Below are 19018 nucleotides of genomic sequence, written 5' to 3' on the forward strand. Positions count from 1 at the left end.
GTAATGTGAAATGACAAGTGGAGAAGATTTATATGCAGAAGGCTTATTATCTTTGTTTCCTTTCCTTTCCATACCCCTATATACCCCCCAAAATTCAATAAACTGTAATATATAAAAAAATGCCTGCATTAGATACTAACAAGTGGGGACCCACGATAATCAGGGTTGGGGAACCCTTCCCCCTCTTAACTTTATTCCCCCCAGTCACTGCCAGCTAAGAGAAGGTTCCCTCACGAAGTTCCCCTCACAAGTATTGTGGGCTCCTGTCCCCACCACTGTTGCAGTCACTCCCACCAGGCTGCTGCGCTCCCCCCCGACATTGCAATGCGTCCCCCCATCCCCCACCATTGATGCCAGCAAGCCCAGCACATCTCCAGGCCTCTGCCACCAGGCCCACGATGGCTACTGAAGCCCCTCTGCCCTCAAGGCTTCTGCTGCTGGACCTCCATGCTCCCACCTCCCAAATTCCAACATTGATGCAGGTGAGACCAGTGTGGCGCTAGGCCTCTGCTGCTGGCCCATGGGAGCTCCCGAAGCCCCTTTGCCCTCAAGGCTTCTGCTGCCATGCCGGCTGCAACTCCCCGAGGCCCTCCCACCCTCACAGCTGATGCTCCTAGCTTCACCTGCTGCGCCTCCCCATCGAGACTCCCAACAGAGGGGTCCCCCCACTTCCTTGCTGGTGTAGCCCCCGGGGCTCTCCTGATGCTACCTGGCACACCCACTGGGATGCTTTGCTGCTGCTGCAGAAGGTAGGTAATAAAAAACATTCTCTGCTCAATCTCTGGATTATTTTCCCACATCTTTGTTCTTAATTAAGAATGAATTCCATTGTTTTATCATTCAGTTTTATGAGGTTTGTCTCTGCACTCACAATCTGTGTCAGAGTTGTTTGTATCCTTATAATATTCTCCCCACTTCCAACTATTCCTGCCAACTGGTTTCCTGTATCTTAAGCATCTGCTAAGACATCCAAAGGCATTCCCTTGTATGCAGTGGTTAATTAATTTTCTCGAGGGGGGGGGTGTTCTGAAATTCTGAGAAACCTCTAAATGCAGTCCTTTACATCCACTGTATCAAAATCACATTTTTCTCAATTGGACTATACTTTTACTGCTGTTACTTTTTGATGCCTGTTTTGCGTACAGCCCAAGTGCTACAGATATCTAGACATATAAAAGTTTGACAAAATTAAAAGATGTGATTTTTTATTGCTTTTTTGAATTTGCAACATGCTAAAGTCTTATATGGATAGTATGATTCAATTGTAGAAGAAATACTCTACGGATGGCAGTGGTTAATAATATGGTTAAATACAAATTATTTTAAAGAGTTTAGCTTGTAATAGCTCCCCATACAAACTTTTTTTGCTGCACTGATGTTTTTCTCATGCTTTGTTTTTGTTGCTCTGTTTTAACTTAAGGGTATACCTTTATTGTGTGGTGTATTAAAGCATGATCAAGGCATTTTTAGGCACCTGAGTAGCAGCCTCCTTTATCTATGTTCTGATGAGGGTCCTAAATTGTGTTAAATAGTAGTTAGTTGAGAACCCTGCCTTCAGAAATGTTGAATTTAATTATGTTAATTGTGGGATAGTGTTCCAGCTGTGCTTGCTTCTTGAACCAGTTTGTGTGTATCACTTAATTCTAGATTACTTTCTGTTGCATACTGCCCACAACTAGCTACTCCAGGAAGTAATAATTTATGGCACCTCCAGATGTAGTCTTTTGCCTCATGCCTTCAGGCAACATTTATACAATTAATATGCGAACAACTGAAATCTCTTGCTATTCCATGTACTTGTTTTTTTAAAAAACTTATCCAGTCTCTATAACATTTCCTTATGGGGAAAAAATGATAATTAGTAAATTTTTACAAACATTTTGCTATGCTAAAACATACTGATTTATTTAAACATTTACCTTGGTCAAAATATGAGCCATTAATATACAAGTTTATCCATTTAAATAATTTTCATCTTGCTTATTTGATACAGCACCATTAGAGCAGCCAGTAGATGTTGCCTTTCTACTGTTTTAGAATCATGTTGCGTTAGTGTTCTCATTTAATACCAGATATTCAAATTTAGACATGTGATTGGTGATGCACTGGATGTGTGTAAACAGACTGAAGCTTACACCACATGGCTTTCATAGGGTGGCTGCTGCTGAGTAGTAACAGACAGGCCTAGGTGAGTCATATAAGTCAGATGGTATCAAGTCACCCAGTGGCTGCTGCCAGGCCTTGCTCTGATGAGTCCTCCCTCAAAAGCCAAAATAGGACTGGATAGGACACTGCCGTGTCCCCACCTTTTACTCAGAAAAAACAAAACTAGTATGCTGTGGTTGCCTAGCAACAGCCACTGAAGGAATTAGTTTCTTAAAGCTACAGTTGCTACTTTGATCATTTGGGGTTTTTTAACCCTCAGTGTATTTTCCCCCCAGAATTTTCTGCAATTTTTTCAGGTTTGTTGAAAGAGGTGGCTCAGACTGGGTGGCTGGGTGGCTCAGACTGAGCAGGCTGAAATTAAACCCGGTGAAGACGGAGGTCCTGTGCTTGAGTCAGACCGGACTGGGGTTGGGACTCCTGCTTCCGACCTTCGATGGGGCATCATTGGTGCCAGCGTCAGAGGTTAGGAGCTTGGGAGTGCTCTTGGACCCCACCTTAACGATGGAGGCCCAGGTGGCAGCCACTGCCAGATCAGCCTTTTGCCATCTTTGGCTGGTACGGCAGTTGGTTCCTTACCTCGACCGCAATGACCTAGCTACAGTGATCCATGCGACGGTCAGACTACTGTAACGCTCTCTACATGGGGCTGCCTTTATTGCAAATCCGGAAGCTGCAGCTGGTGCAGAATGCTGCGGCCAGGCTGTTGGTGTGCGCCCCTAGATGGGAGCACACCCGACCTGTGCCGAAAGCGCTGCACTGGCTGCCTATAGCATACCGGATTTGATTCAAAGTGCTGGTTCTTACCTTTAAAGCCCTACATGGCCAGGGCCTGACATATCTGAGGGACCGCGTTTCCCCATATATTCCCCAAAGAGCACTTTGGTCGGGGTCACAACACTGTCTGGTGACCCCGGGCCCTAAGGAGGCCAGGCTTGCAGCAACAAGGGCCAGGTCATTTTCAGTGGCGGCTCCTGGAGATCAGGGCCCTGGCGGGACCTTGCGCAGTTCCACAGGGCTTGCAAGACGGAGCTCTTCCGCCAGGCTTTTGAGTAGGAGCCGCCACTGCCACTACCACCACCGCTCCATTATACAGCGACACTGCCGGAGGGCTGGGTAACATCTAGCTGTGGTCCTGGTCGGCCCTTCTGCTATGCAAGATGTTGGGAGTTTAGCCGTGCTCCGATAGATTTGAATTTTAATTGGTTTATTTATAGGGAATTTTAACTGTTTATATATTGTACGCACTTTGTTCCTGTGTAAGCCGCCCTGAGCCCGTTTGCGGGGAGGGCGGGGTATAAATATAATAAATAAATAAATAAATACATAAAGAGCTGTCTTGTCAGTTGACAGCATCAGTCACCAAATTTAAGTATTCTCAAGTTTGGTCAACTTTGCTGTTAGAATATACAAGTGGGAACCCATGATACTAGCGTGGGGGATCCCTTCTCCCTCTTAGTCCCAGCTCCCCCCCCATCATCGCTGCTGCTCCCAGGGAGCCTGCCTCAGCTCCTGCCTCCACTGCTGGCAAGCCCAGCTTCAGCTCCCATCACCACCTCTGCCCCTAGTGATCCCAGCATGGCTTTGCCACCAAGCCTGCTGCATCTCCTGCCCCCCGTTGCTTTCAGTGCCAGCAAGCTGGGGGCAGTTCCAGCTCTCCCCAGTGAGGCATCCAGCCTCTACTGCCAGACCCACCATGTCTTCTGCCCCCCCCATGGCCTACATTGCCACCTTCAGCTCTCCCCCACACCTTTGCCACCAGGCCCACCACATCTCCTGCCCAGCACAGCTCCACTGAGCCCAGCATGGCATTTGGTCTCCGCTGTGGGGCCTGGCATGGCTCCGATCAACCTCACCATTGCAACTGCCACCAGAGGAGGTAGGTTTGTTGTCTGTGCATGCGCCCAATGTAACATCTCTCCCACCCACACACACACACAATTTATTTTTTAAATTTTTCTGCAAACCTGAGGAGTCTCCTAAGTTAGTAGAACTATCTGTTTTGGCTAAGTGTGACCCCGATCTGCCAATTTAGGTATCCGTATATGGGGCCATACTTCACTATTAGATATATAGATGATTCTAGAAGGGGTCAGTCAACTCATAATGAACCCTTCCTACATTTTGTGCTCTTATGGAACAATCTCACTTCACTTCAGTTCACGTGCAGTGGAAACACATTCGTCTTGCTTAAGAGGAAGTGTATTTGCTGCTTTAAAAATAAAAAAGAGAGATGGCCAAGTATTAGCCTTACACAGAAGACTCCGGAGAAGAAACAGATTGCTTTTGTTTTATGCCCATGTTATAAAGTGCTTCTGTCTAGCTCTGTTTCAGAAGGGTCACTGTCTTGGTCTGCAGAAGAAGAGCTAGCTTCCAGTCCAGTATCATCTTCAGTACCAATGAGGTTTTTGGAGTATAGGCTTTTGAGAGTCAAAGCTCTCTGATGAAGGGAGCTTTGACTCTTGAAAGCTTCTATCTAGCTTTGCAATACATGGGTGAGAACAATGATGAGATCTTCTGCAGCAGGGGTCCCCAACGTAGTGCCCATTGGGCACCATGGCACCCACTGACACCTTTCTTGGTGCCCACCAAGGGTTTTTTGGAAGTAGGTGGGGCTTTGGCCCAGCAAGGCCTCTGATTGGCCGATTTGATTGCTTGTGTAAAAACTTTGCTTTGGCAGCAGCTATCACCATAGTAGAAAGATCTTCACTGTGTGACTAAAATTAAGCTGCAGCAGCCATTGTATCGCAGGCTCCCCTTCCTGTAGTAGCCAATTTGTGGCAGCCATTTTGTGGCTGGACCCACCGTGCTGTGTCAGAATTCCAAAGATGCCCGCAGGCTCAAAAAGATTGGGGACCCCAGTTCTACAGCTCCTTATAGAATATCTTGATTATGTTGACCCTTTCCAAACCTTTCATAAGGGTTCTCAGCAAGATGAATAACACTTATGCTCTACTTTGATTTCTTCCTTCATCTTTTTAGAGTTGGCTTTCATTATAAATATTTTAAACACTTCTCATTTTTCCAAAGGGTACCACAAGTGACTATCGGCCAGACCCTAGAAGAGCAAAGTATAACCCTAATCCACGTGTTCTAGTGAGGTGTAGCTAGTGGTCCAGAGAGGCTGGGGTGCTTGTGCCTGATCTCCTGGCTGACTGCTGTCACAGGGGGAGGACGCTCAATGTTGTTTGTGTGTTCAACAGAAGCTGCTTCTGTCCCTTGTTCCTTGCAATTTTTGAAGTCTGTAGCCTGTTGCTTTCCACTCCCCTATTTTTATTCTTCTTTTTTCTAGTTAGAGGGAAGAATTATTGGATTGAGATGCAATAATTAAAGCCATTTTCTGCTATTTGGTTACTAGAGTGTTTGATGTCTCTCTGACAAGACCATGAAATGCATGGGATGTCCACAGGGACAGAATTTGCTGAACACGGTGCTTTGTAAATGCGGGGACACAGTGTCGCAGCAGCTCATGAATATGAAACGCCCATGATGCTACCTCAGTGGACTTGAGAACACAGATGAATCCTGTCATGTGCTAAATGAGACCAATTTCTTTCACTTAACTTCATCTTCAATCAGACCTTCTTCCATTTGCCTGTTTAAAATTCCCCAAACGTGGTGCATAAGGTAACAGCATTCAGTAAAACAAAGTTTTGCAGCAGCAGAGAAATTAGAATTGTGGCTGGTTCAAGTTTTGTGCTGTTAAAATGCAAAACTTAGTTGGATTCCTTTGCTTTTAAAGCCCCTCATTGTCCTGTGTTGGAAATGGAGTGGAGCCAGCCAGTTACTTATTGAAAACATTTCTATCCCACCTTTCTTTGCAAATCAATTTACAAAATCAGTTCAAAACCAAATTATAACCATAAAATGCTAATAAATATTCAAGTCTGTTACAAATCACCAATATCAGTATCACAACACCGACTATCCCCACAACTGAAACCATTGATTAAAAACTTTCTTGAATACATCGTCCTTGTACAGTTTCCTAAAACTTTAACAGTATAGATGCCTTCTTGACATACTTCACTGCTCCATAATATGGGTGCTACCATAGAAAAGGCTCAGGTGTGACCTGCAATTGTCCACGCTCGTCTGTAGGAAGGCACACGAAGCAGATCTTGAGCCAGAGGTGTCACATAGGGACACTTTGGAAGAGGCACTCCTGCAAATGATGTAGGTGTTTAAAGATGAAGACCGGCTCCTTGAATTGAACTCTCTCAGTCACTTCCCCTAAAAATGGAGAATTTGTGGTGCAAATGTGTGTGGTCTGTAAACATGTCAGTTGACACATGTCTTCTGTGAATGAACCATAGACCTGAAACTGGACTCAGTTACACAAAATAGCCAGGCATAACAGAGAGGCCTCTCTTACATCATCTCTATTGGTGCCATGACAGGAGCTGCTGATTTAAGTTTTAACGCCCAGCTAGAAAGATGCTGAGCTGCAAACTGGAAGGTCAGTAGCTCAGCAGTTCAAGACCAGAGTGCTGCATGACAGAGTGAGCTCCCGTTTCTGGCCCCAGCTCCTTGCCAACCTAGCAGTTTGGAAGCGAGAAATTGCAAGTAGATAAATAGGTACCACTTTGGTGGGAAGGTAACAGCATTCTGTGTGCCTGAGCGTTTAGTCATGCCGGCCACATGACCACGGAAAAGTTCAGACAGCACTGGCTCTTCGGCTTGGAAACGGAGATGAGCACCGCCCCCCTAGAGTCGGATTTGACTAGCTTTCAAGCAAGGGAAATCTTTATAGCTTAACAGCAGAAATCAGCTGGCTATTAGAGATTCTGGCCCATTGGTACAGATGAAATAATGGCCAGTTATCGGTGGGTGACAGCAACCTCGAGGAGGCCATATATGGGCTCCTGCTGCCTTAGCCAGAGGCCTAGTGGAACAGCCCCATCTTACAGGCCCTGCGGAATTGATGAAGATCCCGCAGGGCCCTGATCTCAATAGGGAGCATGTTCCACTAGGCAGGGGCCAGGGCCTTTCAAAGCCTTATACGGCCAGGGACCACCAGGGGATGTTGATCCTTAGAGTGTAATGCTCTTTGAGGTGTATACAGGAAGAGGCAGTCCCTCAGATGTGTTGGTTCCAGGCCATATAAGACTTTGAAAGTTATTACCAACACCTTGAAGCTAATTCGGTACCCGACTGGTAACCAGTGCAGCTGACGGAGTACATGCCACCTGTGAACCTGCACAGGTGTTGACATCAGCAGTTGTGCCACTGCGTTTTGCACCAGTTGTAATATCCAGGTCAACCTCAAGGGTAAGCCTGCGTAGAGTAAATTGCAGTAATCAAGCCTGGAAGTGACCATTGCATGGGAACCTATTGGGAAAGACCTCCTTTAGCTATAGATTGAGCTTTGCCAAATAATTTTTTGTTAGGCTAGATACAGACCAGCTACCTGGGCATGGTACTTTGATTGGATTCTTAGAGCAGTAGCTGTGAAGCAAATTGATCCTGACTGATTCATCTCTCCTTCCTTTTGTGCCAAGGCTTCACCTTTCCATGGTCCAACTAGCTGATCATTATATTCCATGACTGATACTTAGTAAAGTAAGCACAGTCTTCTTCTGTCTTTCACCCAGCCAATCTAATTTCCTTTGTCTTTCTCACGCACCCTCTGAGTGAGGCTCACTTAATTCTTTTGGTAAATAAGCCTTTAGACAGGGGGAGACATTTCTCCAAAATGGTATAACAGGTGAAGATTGAGATCACAAAATGAAGGGTCATGACAACAATCTGGCCACTACCTTCTTTTACAGGGGCCTTCTTTAAATAAGTACAAATGACAAGTTCCTTCAAATATCTAGGAGACATCCAGTTGGACAACAAAATATTAAATGATCTTCGGTGGGGGGCTCTCTCACCCTATCCTGGCAAGATTTCAACAGCCAAGTTGGACAAGGTTCAGGATCAAAGAGGGGGGCCCGTTGTAACACCTCAACTCTCTCAAGACTTAGGAATTGCAAACTGAAGCTATCCATAAAAGGCTCAGATGGTGCCACAGACACCACCACTACTTGAACTTATTGCAAATTATCATCAGAGTAGGTTTGAGAGCATTTGTAAGCAAAGAACTATGCAAAAATATCACAACTAATTGCCAATTTCTTCTTCTTTTGAGACTCTACAGTCAGAGTCATCAGTTGCACTAGAGGTGATTCTGCTAATACAGTGAAATAACACTTTTCCCTGCTATCATCACCACCTCATAGACCCTTAAATGACCTCTGTAGCATGCCCTGTTAGATTCAGCCTGATTTTTTTATCAGCAGCATTCTAAATGTCTCTCCAGTAAACCATGGTGATCAAAGCCTGTCGTAAGGTGATGGGACAGATTCCTAAGGAGCAGCCCTGTCTATTGCCTCCTAAAGCTTCATCAGAGTTACTATTTGAACTTTCAAACTACCCCAGGCCCTCCCCAAATCTGAACAGATCCATCAGTCTTTGGAGGTGGACCATTCTAAGTTGTTCCCCATTCCTTTTGGAGGGGGGCTGTTAGCAGATAGTGGTCTGACCATGGCACAGGCTGAATATCTAGCCCCTATCCCAGACCACCAGACAGTTATTGAATATAAAATATTAAATCCAGCATATGTCTTTTGTAAACATGTTGAACAGAACAATGAGCCTGGGAGTAACCAAGTCTGAGACCACCTTTGCTGGTGAACTGGGTGGATTGTACAACAGTGAAGAACCCAAGTATGAGGAATGTACAATCAAGGCCAGCAACAATTTGCAGTGGAAACCTAAGTAAAGAGAGAGACTCATGGAGGATCGTGGCTACCCTCCCTCCCCATCCTCCAAAATTCCACTTAACGCATATACTGCTGTTACAGTTTTCTATTTGTGCAGCATCAAAGGTGTGCATTGTAGTTATAATTGAGGATGAAGGAGTTTCCATTCTCTGGTAACCACTGAATATGGCAGGATCAGTCTTCAGAACAATCTGGCCAAGCAGTGAAATTATAAAGGTTGGGAGAATTTCCAGGAACTCCAGGAGTCATTGTTTTTCAAAATTGTTTGCACTTCAACCCCCATCCCTTTGCTGTGTTGGGGATCATGTGATCTTCATGGCCAAAAAGCCACATTGGACAGGGCTGCAGTGAGAAGCAGAATTGTGCAAGATTGCCTCTCTTCCCTCTTGCATAAGGTGGTAGGATCCATCCTCTACCAATTATAGGCCTAGCATCCCTGGAAACCCATTCAGAATCTCTCAGGAGAGCCAACTGTCTTTATGCAAGAACTTGCCCCTAAAAGAAGCCCAAGTAAATATGTAACAGTTGAGCAGGACTTGAACCTCAGGTCTGCTTATTCCTATGGAGTTAGGTCTTAGATGCTTCACTGAGTTATTTTCCAACATGCTGTCTTTCTTAAATCACTGTTTCATGGGATGCTCAGCCACAGGCTGGGAACCTCTACTAGGAACTGCACTTATGCAGGATTTCCATGACTGGTGACAGGGCTTTCTAGGGTAGAGCCCAGATATAGTGACTATATCATGCGCTCCTCTGTGCTGAAGATGAAGTTAGCCATGGGTGCTTCAGCCCCTTTTCATCTTCTTTGCTGCTGTTTGAAAGCCACTCCATTGTAGGCAGCAGTTACTTAGGTGGCTGGGGACCTGGAAGGTAGTGTTCTGCTGAGATAGTCCAAGCTGTTGCTGCCTTTTGCTGTAGCTTGGCTCTTGCTTCAGCCTCTGTTTGATTCAGCCCCTTTACCAGGCAGCCAATTAGAGAGGAATCCCACTGTGTGGGTTGCTCCAAACAGCCCCCTTGTCAAAGTCTGGGCTAACCCTTGACCTGTTGCAGATGGGCTAGCACTGCCTCCACCAGGTTCAGAGGAGCCTGTAGGGAGACAGAGCGGATGGAAAGATGGGACTGTGCACCTCGGAGCTGTAAAGGAAACCAAATTTATTCATTCTTTTTTTTAAAAAGACCCAATCTTGGACATCAAACTCCACAAGCAGGGCATCTTTCCAGCTCTTGAATATTAATTTCAGAAGAGGCTACAGAGAGGGCAGAGCTACAAACAGCCAGTTTTTTTGTTTTGAACACTACAGTTGCTGATGAAATTGGAAACAGCCTGAACTGTTAGATTCACTGGTATGGTACAGCCGGGAATCTCTATAATGTAGCAGAGTGTAGTAGGCTACACACAGCAGCAGCTTCTCAGTACTGTGTATGCTAGCAAAGTTACCGAGTTACACTGAGCTACTTGTCAGTTTCAAACTAATAAGAGTCCTTTATTCAAGGAACTACATTCTAGATAGTGTAAATTGAGAGGGATAGAATCTAATCTAACTAGCTAGGATGAATACAGATGCAGAATGCATGTCCTGCATCCATGGTGGACAAAGATGGAGACCGTGCGCTCCTTCTTTGTGTGTGTGAGAGACAGAAGTGTCAAGCCAGAAGGAAGGCAGACAGGTTACAGGCCCAGTTCTTGAATATGTCATTTTAACTGTGTGTGTGTGTGGGGGGGGGAACCTACAGCTGAAAATATTTTCCATTGAATCCAATGGAAACTAATATAGTATCGAATAAAGAACATAGAGGTGTTTGAACTATACAAAATGAAATGCAAACACCAATAAAATGGTTACTTGTCTGTATTTGGGCCTATGGATTTGTTTGTTTGTATTTTCACAGTGCACAGCTGACATGTTATCCTTTGAGGTTGTAAATCTGTTTTCAGGGCTACCTTGTTTTGCTGCCAGTATGTAGACTCCAGGTATTTTTATCACTGAGAATGTGTGATTCTTTCCTTCAGTTAGCACATTCAGTTCTGACTAGAATGTGGTTTTATAACAGTCACAAGCTCCTGCTGATTAGTGTGTGGCCACAAGCAATTACCATGCTCTTTGCCATGTTGTTGTGTGACCCCAAGTTATTAAATCTTTTTTAAAAAGCTGTTTAGAGGCAGTTCTTTGTTGTGCTCTGCAAAAACAGTGCGAAGAGATAGCTAACAGTGTTTCAAGGCAAAAACTGAGGAAACTTCATGTCAATCTAAACATTAACCCCAGCTATGTTTTTTAAAATATCATCTTTGTCCTCACTCTTTGCTGGCTGAGATGAGATTTGACCTCCTTTGCCACACCATTGCAGAGGTGGTCTTTGGGTAATATTAAAACAGGTTGCCAACCAGTAAAGCTAACCTTCCACCCACACCATCCAACTGTTTGGACATCTATTTATTAGGGATTATGTAGAGTTTCCTGATCCAGCACTGAAGCACATAGCCATCCATTTTACTAAAAAGATAAAAGAAAGGTGCCAACAACCATGTAGTCCTGCTGGAGGATTGAAAACTATTTGGTATTTTTATAGGAAGAGAGCCAGTTTAGTGCAGTGGTTAAGAGCACGGACTCTAACCTGGGAGAACCAGGTTTGATTCCCCACTTCTCCACATACAGCTGCTGGTGTGACCTTGGGTCAGTCATAAGTTCTTTCAGAGCCATTCTCTCAATAACAGTTCTGTCAAGAGCTCTCTCAGCCCCACCTACCTCACAGGGTGTCTGTTGTGGGGAGAGGAAGGGAAGGGGATTGTAAGCTGCTCTGAGACTCCTTTGGGTAGTGAAGGACAGGATATAAATCCAATCTCTTCTCTCTTCTTCCCCACAGAAAAAATGAGAAAGAGTAGAGATCTTTTTGTCTTCTCATGACTTTTCTGCTCCTTGCAGATATTCCAGTGATCCCTGACTTGGAGGACGTTCAGGAGGAAGAACTAGCCATGCGGGTGGCAGCTCCACCAAGGTAACAGCAAGATCCCAAATGCCACAGGAATCCTTTGGCAGATTTATTAAGTGAATCTGTTTCTGCCGCATTCAAATGTTGTGCCATGCATCGTGGTTTCTTGAGAAGGTAGACGGGGCTTTTATAAGTAATAACTGGGGATGGTAAACAGTTATTTTGCCTGTATGGAGGGAACAGCTGCCATGGATTTTGTGTGCATACAAAATACAATATTAAGTGGCCTTTCATTAAGGTCAGGTCTGTCCATATGGCAGTTATGGGTTATGAGTCTAGGGAGGAGAGGACATGGAGGACTTCAGCCTGGTTTCTCACTCTATTTCCCAACTGCAGTATCCAAGTGAACAGAGTGCTTACCTACCGTGACCTGGACAATGACCTCATGAAATACGCTGCTTTCCAAACCTTGGTGAGTGCAGACAAACGGAATTCTACACTCTGCCTAATTCTTCCTTGAAGAAAACAACAATCTATTGTCCCCAAAGCTGGACATCTCAGCACTACTAGGATGTCCCTCTTTTTGTAGTGCAACAGTACCTGGAACACGAGACGGAAATGTCCTTACGGGCCAGCTGCTTGCTCTATTCTCAGCAGTTCCTGTTGAGGCATCTTTGAGTGTTTCTTCCCACTCTTCCTTCACTAAAGTGTTGTGGTCATTTCAGTTCATTAGCAGAGCTCACATGAACACATGAAGCCATCTTGTACTGAATTAGACTCTTGGTCCATCAAAGTTAGTGTTGTCTACTTGGACTGGCAGCAGCTCCAGGGTCCCAGGTAGAGGTCTCTCACCTGACACTTTTAACTGGAGATGTTGGGGATTGAACCTGGGACCTTCTGCATGCCAAGCAGATGGTCTACTACTGAGCCACAGCTCCCATTCCCACTGGTTTTAAGCACCCTTAGGTTTCTTTGTTGTTGTTCAGTCACACAGTTGTGTCCAACTCTTTGTGACCCCATCACGCCAGGCCCTCCTGTCCTCTGTCGTCCTCCAGAGTTTGCTCAACTTCATGTTTGTTGCATTGATAACACTGTCTAACCATCTCATCCTTTGCCGTCCCCTTCTTTTACCTTCAATCTTTCCCAGCATCAGGGTCTTCTCCAGTGAGTGCTCCCTTCTCATTTGGTGGCCAAAGTATTTGAGCTTCAGCTTCATTATCTGGCCTTCCAAGGAACTGTCAGGGTTGATTTCTTTTAGGATTGACTGATCTGATCTCCTTGCAGTCCAAGGGACTCTCAAGAGTCTTCTCCAGCACCATAATTCGAAAGCATCTGTTCTTCGGCACTTGGCCTTCCTTATGGTCCAACTCTCGCAGCCATTCATTACTACTGGGAATACCGTTGCTTTGACCATACGGACTTTTGTTGGCAAGGTGATGTCTTTACATTTTATTATGCTGTCTAGGTTTGCCATAGCTTTCTTCCCAAGGAGCAGGTGTCTTTTAATTTCATGGCTGCAGTCACTGTCTGCAGCAGGGCTCTTTTTGTAGCAAGAACTCCTTTGCATATTAGGCGACACGCCCCTAATATAGCCAATCCTCCAAGAGCTTACAGAGCTCATTTTACAGGGCCTAATGTAAGCTCTTGGAGGATTGGCTACATTAGTGGCGTGTCACCTAATATGCAAAGGAGTTCCTGCTACAAAAAGAGCCCGCAGTGATCTTGGATCCCAGGAACGTGAAGTCTGTCACTGCTTCCACGACTTCCCCTTCTATTTGCCAAGGAGTGATGGGGCCAGATGCCATGATCTTAATTTTTTTGATGTTAAGTTTCAAGGCAACCTTTGCGCTCTCCTCTTTTACTCTGAGCAAGAGGCTCTTTAGGTCCTCTTCACTTTCTGCCATTAGAGTGATATCGTCTACATATCTGAGGTTGTTGATGTTTTTCCTGGCAATCTTAATTCCGTTTTGTGATGCATCCAGGCTGGCATTTTGCATGATGTACTCTGCATATAAATTAAATAAGCAGGGTGACAATATACATCCTTGTTGTACTCCTTTTCGTATTCTAAACCAATCAGTTGTTCCATATCTGGTTCTGTCACTTCTTGACCCTTATACAGGTTTCTCAGGAGACATGTGAGGTGGTCTGGTACTCCCATCTCTTTAAGGACTTGCCATAGTTTGTTATGATCCACACAATCAAAGTCTTTAGCGTAGTCAATGAAGCAGAAGTAGATGTTTTTCTGGTACTCTCTTGCTTTCTCCATAATCCAGCAAATGTTGGCAATTTGATCTCTAGTTCCTCTACCTCTTCCAAACCCAGCTTGTACTTCTGGCAGTTCTCTATCCACATACTGCTGAAGCCTATCTTGTAGGATCTTGATCATGACCTTGCTAGCGTGTGAAATGAGTGCAATTGTATGATAGTTTGAACATTCCCTGGCATTGCCCTTCTTTGGGATTAGAATGTAAACTGACCTTTCCCAATCCTGTGGCCATTGTTGTGTTTTCCAAATTTGCTGGCAGATGGAGTGCATCACTTTAGTAACATCATCTTTTAAGACTTTGAGTAGCTCAGCTGGATTACCATCACCTCTGGTAGCTTTGTTGTTAGTAATGCTTTCTAAGGCCCATTTGACCTTGCACTCCAGGATGTCTGGCTCGAGGTCAGTGATTATACCCTCGTGGTTGTCAAGGACATTGAGGTCCTTCTTGTATAGTTCTTCTGTGTATTCTTGATATTTCTTCCTAATCTCTTCTGCTTCTGTTAGGTCCTTAACGTTTTTGTCCTTTTGTGCTTTAGGTTTCTACTTAGGAGCAAAGACTGGGCATTGTAACTATTGCAAATAAAAGGCTATCCTGCCACTGTAACCACAGAGCGTGCATAAAAGGGCTTTTCAAATACTAGCATCCCATGATTCCTGTGGGAATTGTTTTTTTTTCTTTCCTGAAGTACATCTCAACAGTTGTTCTGTACCACTGACTGTGTATGCTTTCATGTTTATAAGCACATGTACCCTTGGGGCTTACCCTCTTATGTGTCGGATGTGTCCATCCCTTCCTTCTGTTGGAACTGAACTCTGGTTTCTTATGTACTCACAGGATGGAGATATTGACCTAAAGCTCCTTACTAAAGTTTTGGCCCCAGAGCAGGAAGTGCGAGAGGTAAGTTTATCCTGGACCAAAGCAGGAGACAATATGTGTTTACCTATGCTGCTTTGCTTCCGGTATTCACAATTTTATTTATTTTGTTTTCTCCCTGGTTGTTCCTATATTGTTATTTGCATGTTTCCTACCCTTACAAACCTCCTGTTCTGGTATTGTGTGCAATTCTTCTGAGTAATTAAAAAAAAATCCTTGAATATGCACAAGCATTTCTGCCCAACCTCACAAAAATACAAAAGTAACTTTGAAACTAGACATTACTTTTACATGAGTTCACCGAGCTGCAGCTGCAAATCCCAGTGGCAACTCCTGTGTAAAAAGTGCGGATGGGCCCAGTTCTGATTGGGAATGTGGTGTGAGGGGAGGAGAGGCTCTTGCCTCATCCCTTCCATGTGTGTTCAGCAGTTGAAAAAACCAGGGGGCCACTGGTGAGGTGTTATTTGCCAATGGACAGTCTCCTCCCGGATGTTCCTGTGCACCAATTGCAGTCTTTGGGCTGTCACCTGCTGACTGTTCCCCTGCTTAGAGTGGCCCATTTGGCATTGATCAGAACCCAGGCCTTTCCCATCATGGCTCCGGCTCTGTGGCATGGGCTCCGGAAGAGGGGAGGGGAGCCCCCTCATTGGAGATCTTCAAGAGGCACTGCAAGACTTGCCTGATGGGCTCTGAGCAGCAGACATCTTGCTGGGGGGGGGGTGTCTCTTATTCTATCTGGTTTCAATCTGTAATATTTTAATTGTCTTTTGTAAACTGCCTTGAGCCAGAAGGAAAGGCAGGGGTATAAATGTTTAAATAAAATAAATAAAAATAAAGAAATGTGGTAAAACTCCAACTATAGATATGACACCTCTCTATTTTATTACATACATTAGTCTAACCCTGTATCCTGTAGAAGCTTGGAAGAAATGAATTAGACAACAATTTTTAAAATCTGTCTTAATTAACGCTTCTCGTGCCATGTAACGTGCTAAAATGTATAAAATGGAAAAGTGAATTTTAGACGCCGTGGAAATAGTGAACAAGCAGGATGGTTTGAAAATGGCAGAGACGGAAACCCACACAATGAAATGTTCAAGCCTCCTAGAAGTGTTTGGTTTCTTGCACCTCTGACAAGATAGCCTGCTTTCTGTCATTTGGTCTGCTTAACAGTGTTTAGAGACTTTTCTCCATTCATTATTTCTTTTCTTTTGACAGGATGATGTCAGCTGGGACTGGGATCATCTCTACACAGAGGTGTCTTCAGAGCTTCTGAGCGAGTGGGACCTGGGACAGGCTGACAGGGAGGAGGCTCTCACCCCCACTTAGGCTTCGGTTGGTGGGTGGCGCTGCTGCTAACCACAAAGGCACAACTGTAGATTATAAGCACATTTTTAAAATATATGCTTTGTGTTTGAGGTGTTATTTTGGTCCACATAATAAAGGGAAGCACTGGCTTCCTCAGAAGAATGGTTTAATAGAACTTGTCAGAGATTGATATATTTTTCTTTAATTATTTTTTAGTGTACACAATAAACTACCTATGAAATAAAGTATTTGCAGGGGAGTGTAGACTGTGCACATAGTAGAGGAAGCAGGAAGATGCAACAAAAGCTGTACCACATGGCACAGTCCTTCCTCAGCTTTGGTTGTGCACTAAGACTGCAAATTGGGGGCACAAGATGTTTTCCTGCTATGAACCCCACTGTTGTTTTGAGCCCCAGCTAGGGGTGCTCACTCAGTATATATCGAGCTGAATAAATATCTGAAAAATACCGCAAAGAGTCAAATTCAACTATGCAACTGAACAACAACAAAAATTCAGCAACAAAAATAGTCACGCATGAATAAAAACTGATATTATATGTTTGTGAATCTGATATTATTCAGTTTTTATTGGCTTTTATTCTGGCACAGCTGAATGCATTCAGTTTGCTTGCTGAGTCAGGCTGCCGTGGCAGTGCAACTCAGAAAGCGAACTGGATAGATTTATCTTTAAATGCCTCCAGTTCACTTGCCAGGTTACACTGCCACTGCCACACGACTCGGTGAGTGAAATTCTCCATTATACCCTATGTTGTGAATCTGGTTGCAAAAATAGTAAGAAGTAATAAATAAAAATAAATTATACCCTGTGGGAGGGTCCCCATAGGGTATAATGGAGCCAAATAAATTCGGGTTTCCTGAATATTTACCTGAATACCAATACAATCCTGTATTCGGGAATATTTAGGAATACTGATATTTTTTGGGTCCAATAGACCTGACTCGTTAAAAAAAATTATTTTTTTTGGCAAACCTCTAGCCCCAGCTGATCATGAAAGATCGAGTTGCCTGCCTGTGCTACCATATGTCATCAGGAGACATATACCTTACATACACATCTGTTTAAATGGAGCCCTCTTTCCAGTTTTGCTCAAAATCACACTAGGCTAGCCTAAGCATAAGGAAGGAGAAGAAGAAGAGATTAGATTTATACCTCGCCCTTCACTACCCGAAGGAGTCTCAGAGTGGCTTACAATCCTCTTCCCCTCCCCACAACAGACATCCTGTGAGGTAGGTGGGGTTCAAAGAGCTCTCTTGAGAACTGCCCTTGAGTGATCAGCTTTGAAAGAACTTATGACTAACCCCAGGTCACACCAGCAGCTGCATGTGAAGGAGTGGGGAATCAAACCCAGTTCTCCCAGATTAGAATCCGCACTCTTAACCACTACACCAAACTGGCTCTCACCTTCCTTCTGCTGTCTCTCATTCTTAGGAACTGCTGGCTTAGTTTTGGTTTAAGTGACTGTACCCAATCTAGCAAAGACCAATACAAGGGCAATCAAGGGATCTTTGACAAAGTGATACAACTTTCAGAATGTGTTCTTGATTAGGGTGACAGGCTCTAGCTCTAGTAACATGATCAGGGGCTTGAATGGGGGGGGGTTCCGCCCCGCCCCCCCAGCCAGGACAAAAGAGGAGAATCCATGTGAGGTAAAATGTATACTCCCTGATTGGCTGGAGAGTATTTCCAAGTAAGGAAGAAGAAGGCAGGCCTCTTGATTGGGAAGAGGTTTATTGGACACAGTCTTTGGCCTGTTGCAGAATTAGTTGTACCAATTCTGAGCATAGGTGAGGAGTCTTTTTTTTTTTTAATACCCTCCGTAAAAATTCCCTGCAAATAAAAATTAACACAACAGAATGAAAGCCTCTAGCTTTGCACTTTGCATGCTGTTCCAGTTTTCTAATAATTAAACTTCCATGTGCACGGAAATGTTGAAAATTGCCATATCTCCTCTGTATCCTGAAGTGTTCTAGTCCATTCTACCACCTTTGCCACCTCATTCTGCTGCCTAAATTAGTTCACTGAACTCGGATTTGTGATGGGAAATTCTGTAGTCCAAATTAGCCGAGTTTGGATGAAGAGGTTTTCGCTGGTGAATCCTAATGTGGGCTGTACTTTTTTCTAAGGTCTGGTTTGTGTTTCTAAGTTGGCCAGATCCTTTACACTAAAGAACTCTTGACTAATGACTGGGAGATCCTGGTCAATGGACTGAGGGCTGAGTAAAGGGAAAGGCTTGTTTCTTTCTGAAGCTGCTTTTGTTCCTAGTGGACATGAAGAAATTATGCAGAATTGCACCTGATTCTACGCCTTCTCTGCTGGCCCTCAGGCTTTGTGTTGTAGGTGGCCTGAAAACTCAATTTCTGGGCTTCGTGACTAGCAGAAAGGAGATGGTCAGTAAGATGGAATGGGGGAAAGAGATTCTAGAAAGTTCTAAGATTAGCACAAGTGAGCTTCCTCTGGCAGCTGCCAGCATAGCCTCTGTTCCCAAGGGAACTGCAACAATGCATGCCCTGTACTGAGAGCCCTTTGTGGTCCACAGAAAAAATCAGGAAAATCAGAAAAAAACAACAACTGCAAATTATACCTATTGCATTGAGATAGATCAAGTTGGGTAGCTGTGTTTGTCTGTCTGTAGCAGTAGAAAAGAGCCAGAGACCAGTAGCACCTTAAAGACTAACAAAATATGTGAC

The 19018-nt window shown here is 44.4% G+C and overlaps 1 protein-coding gene across 4 annotated transcripts in view; it reads left to right on the forward strand.

Annotated features, from left to right (window-relative positions):
• IFT43 (intraflagellar transport 43) overlaps positions 1 to 16432 on the forward strand; it is a 70327-nt gene extending 53895 nt beyond the window's left edge. For all 4 annotated transcript variants that reach the window (XM_015418365.1, XM_015418366.1, XM_015418368.1 and 1 more), the window contains 4 exons: positions 11852 to 11924; positions 12255 to 12330; positions 14963 to 15025; positions 16220 to 16432. In XM_015418365.1, the coding sequence (XP_015273851.1) occupies positions 11852 to 11924; positions 12255 to 12330; positions 14963 to 15025; positions 16220 to 16330 (323 nt within the window). In that variant the 3' untranslated portion in view covers positions 16331 to 16432. The remainder of the gene's footprint in view (positions 1 to 11851; positions 11925 to 12254; positions 12331 to 14962; positions 15026 to 16219) is intronic.
• The last annotated feature ends 2586 nt before the right edge of the window (positions 16433 to 19018 follow it).

Source organism: Gekko japonicus, unplaced genomic scaffold, assembly GCF_001447785.1.
Source record: "Gekko japonicus isolate JY-2015 unplaced genomic scaffold, Gekko_japonicus_V1.1 scaffold3, whole genome shotgun sequence".
Lineage (NCBI taxonomy): Eukaryota > Metazoa > Chordata > Lepidosauria > Squamata > Gekkonidae > Gekko > Gekko japonicus.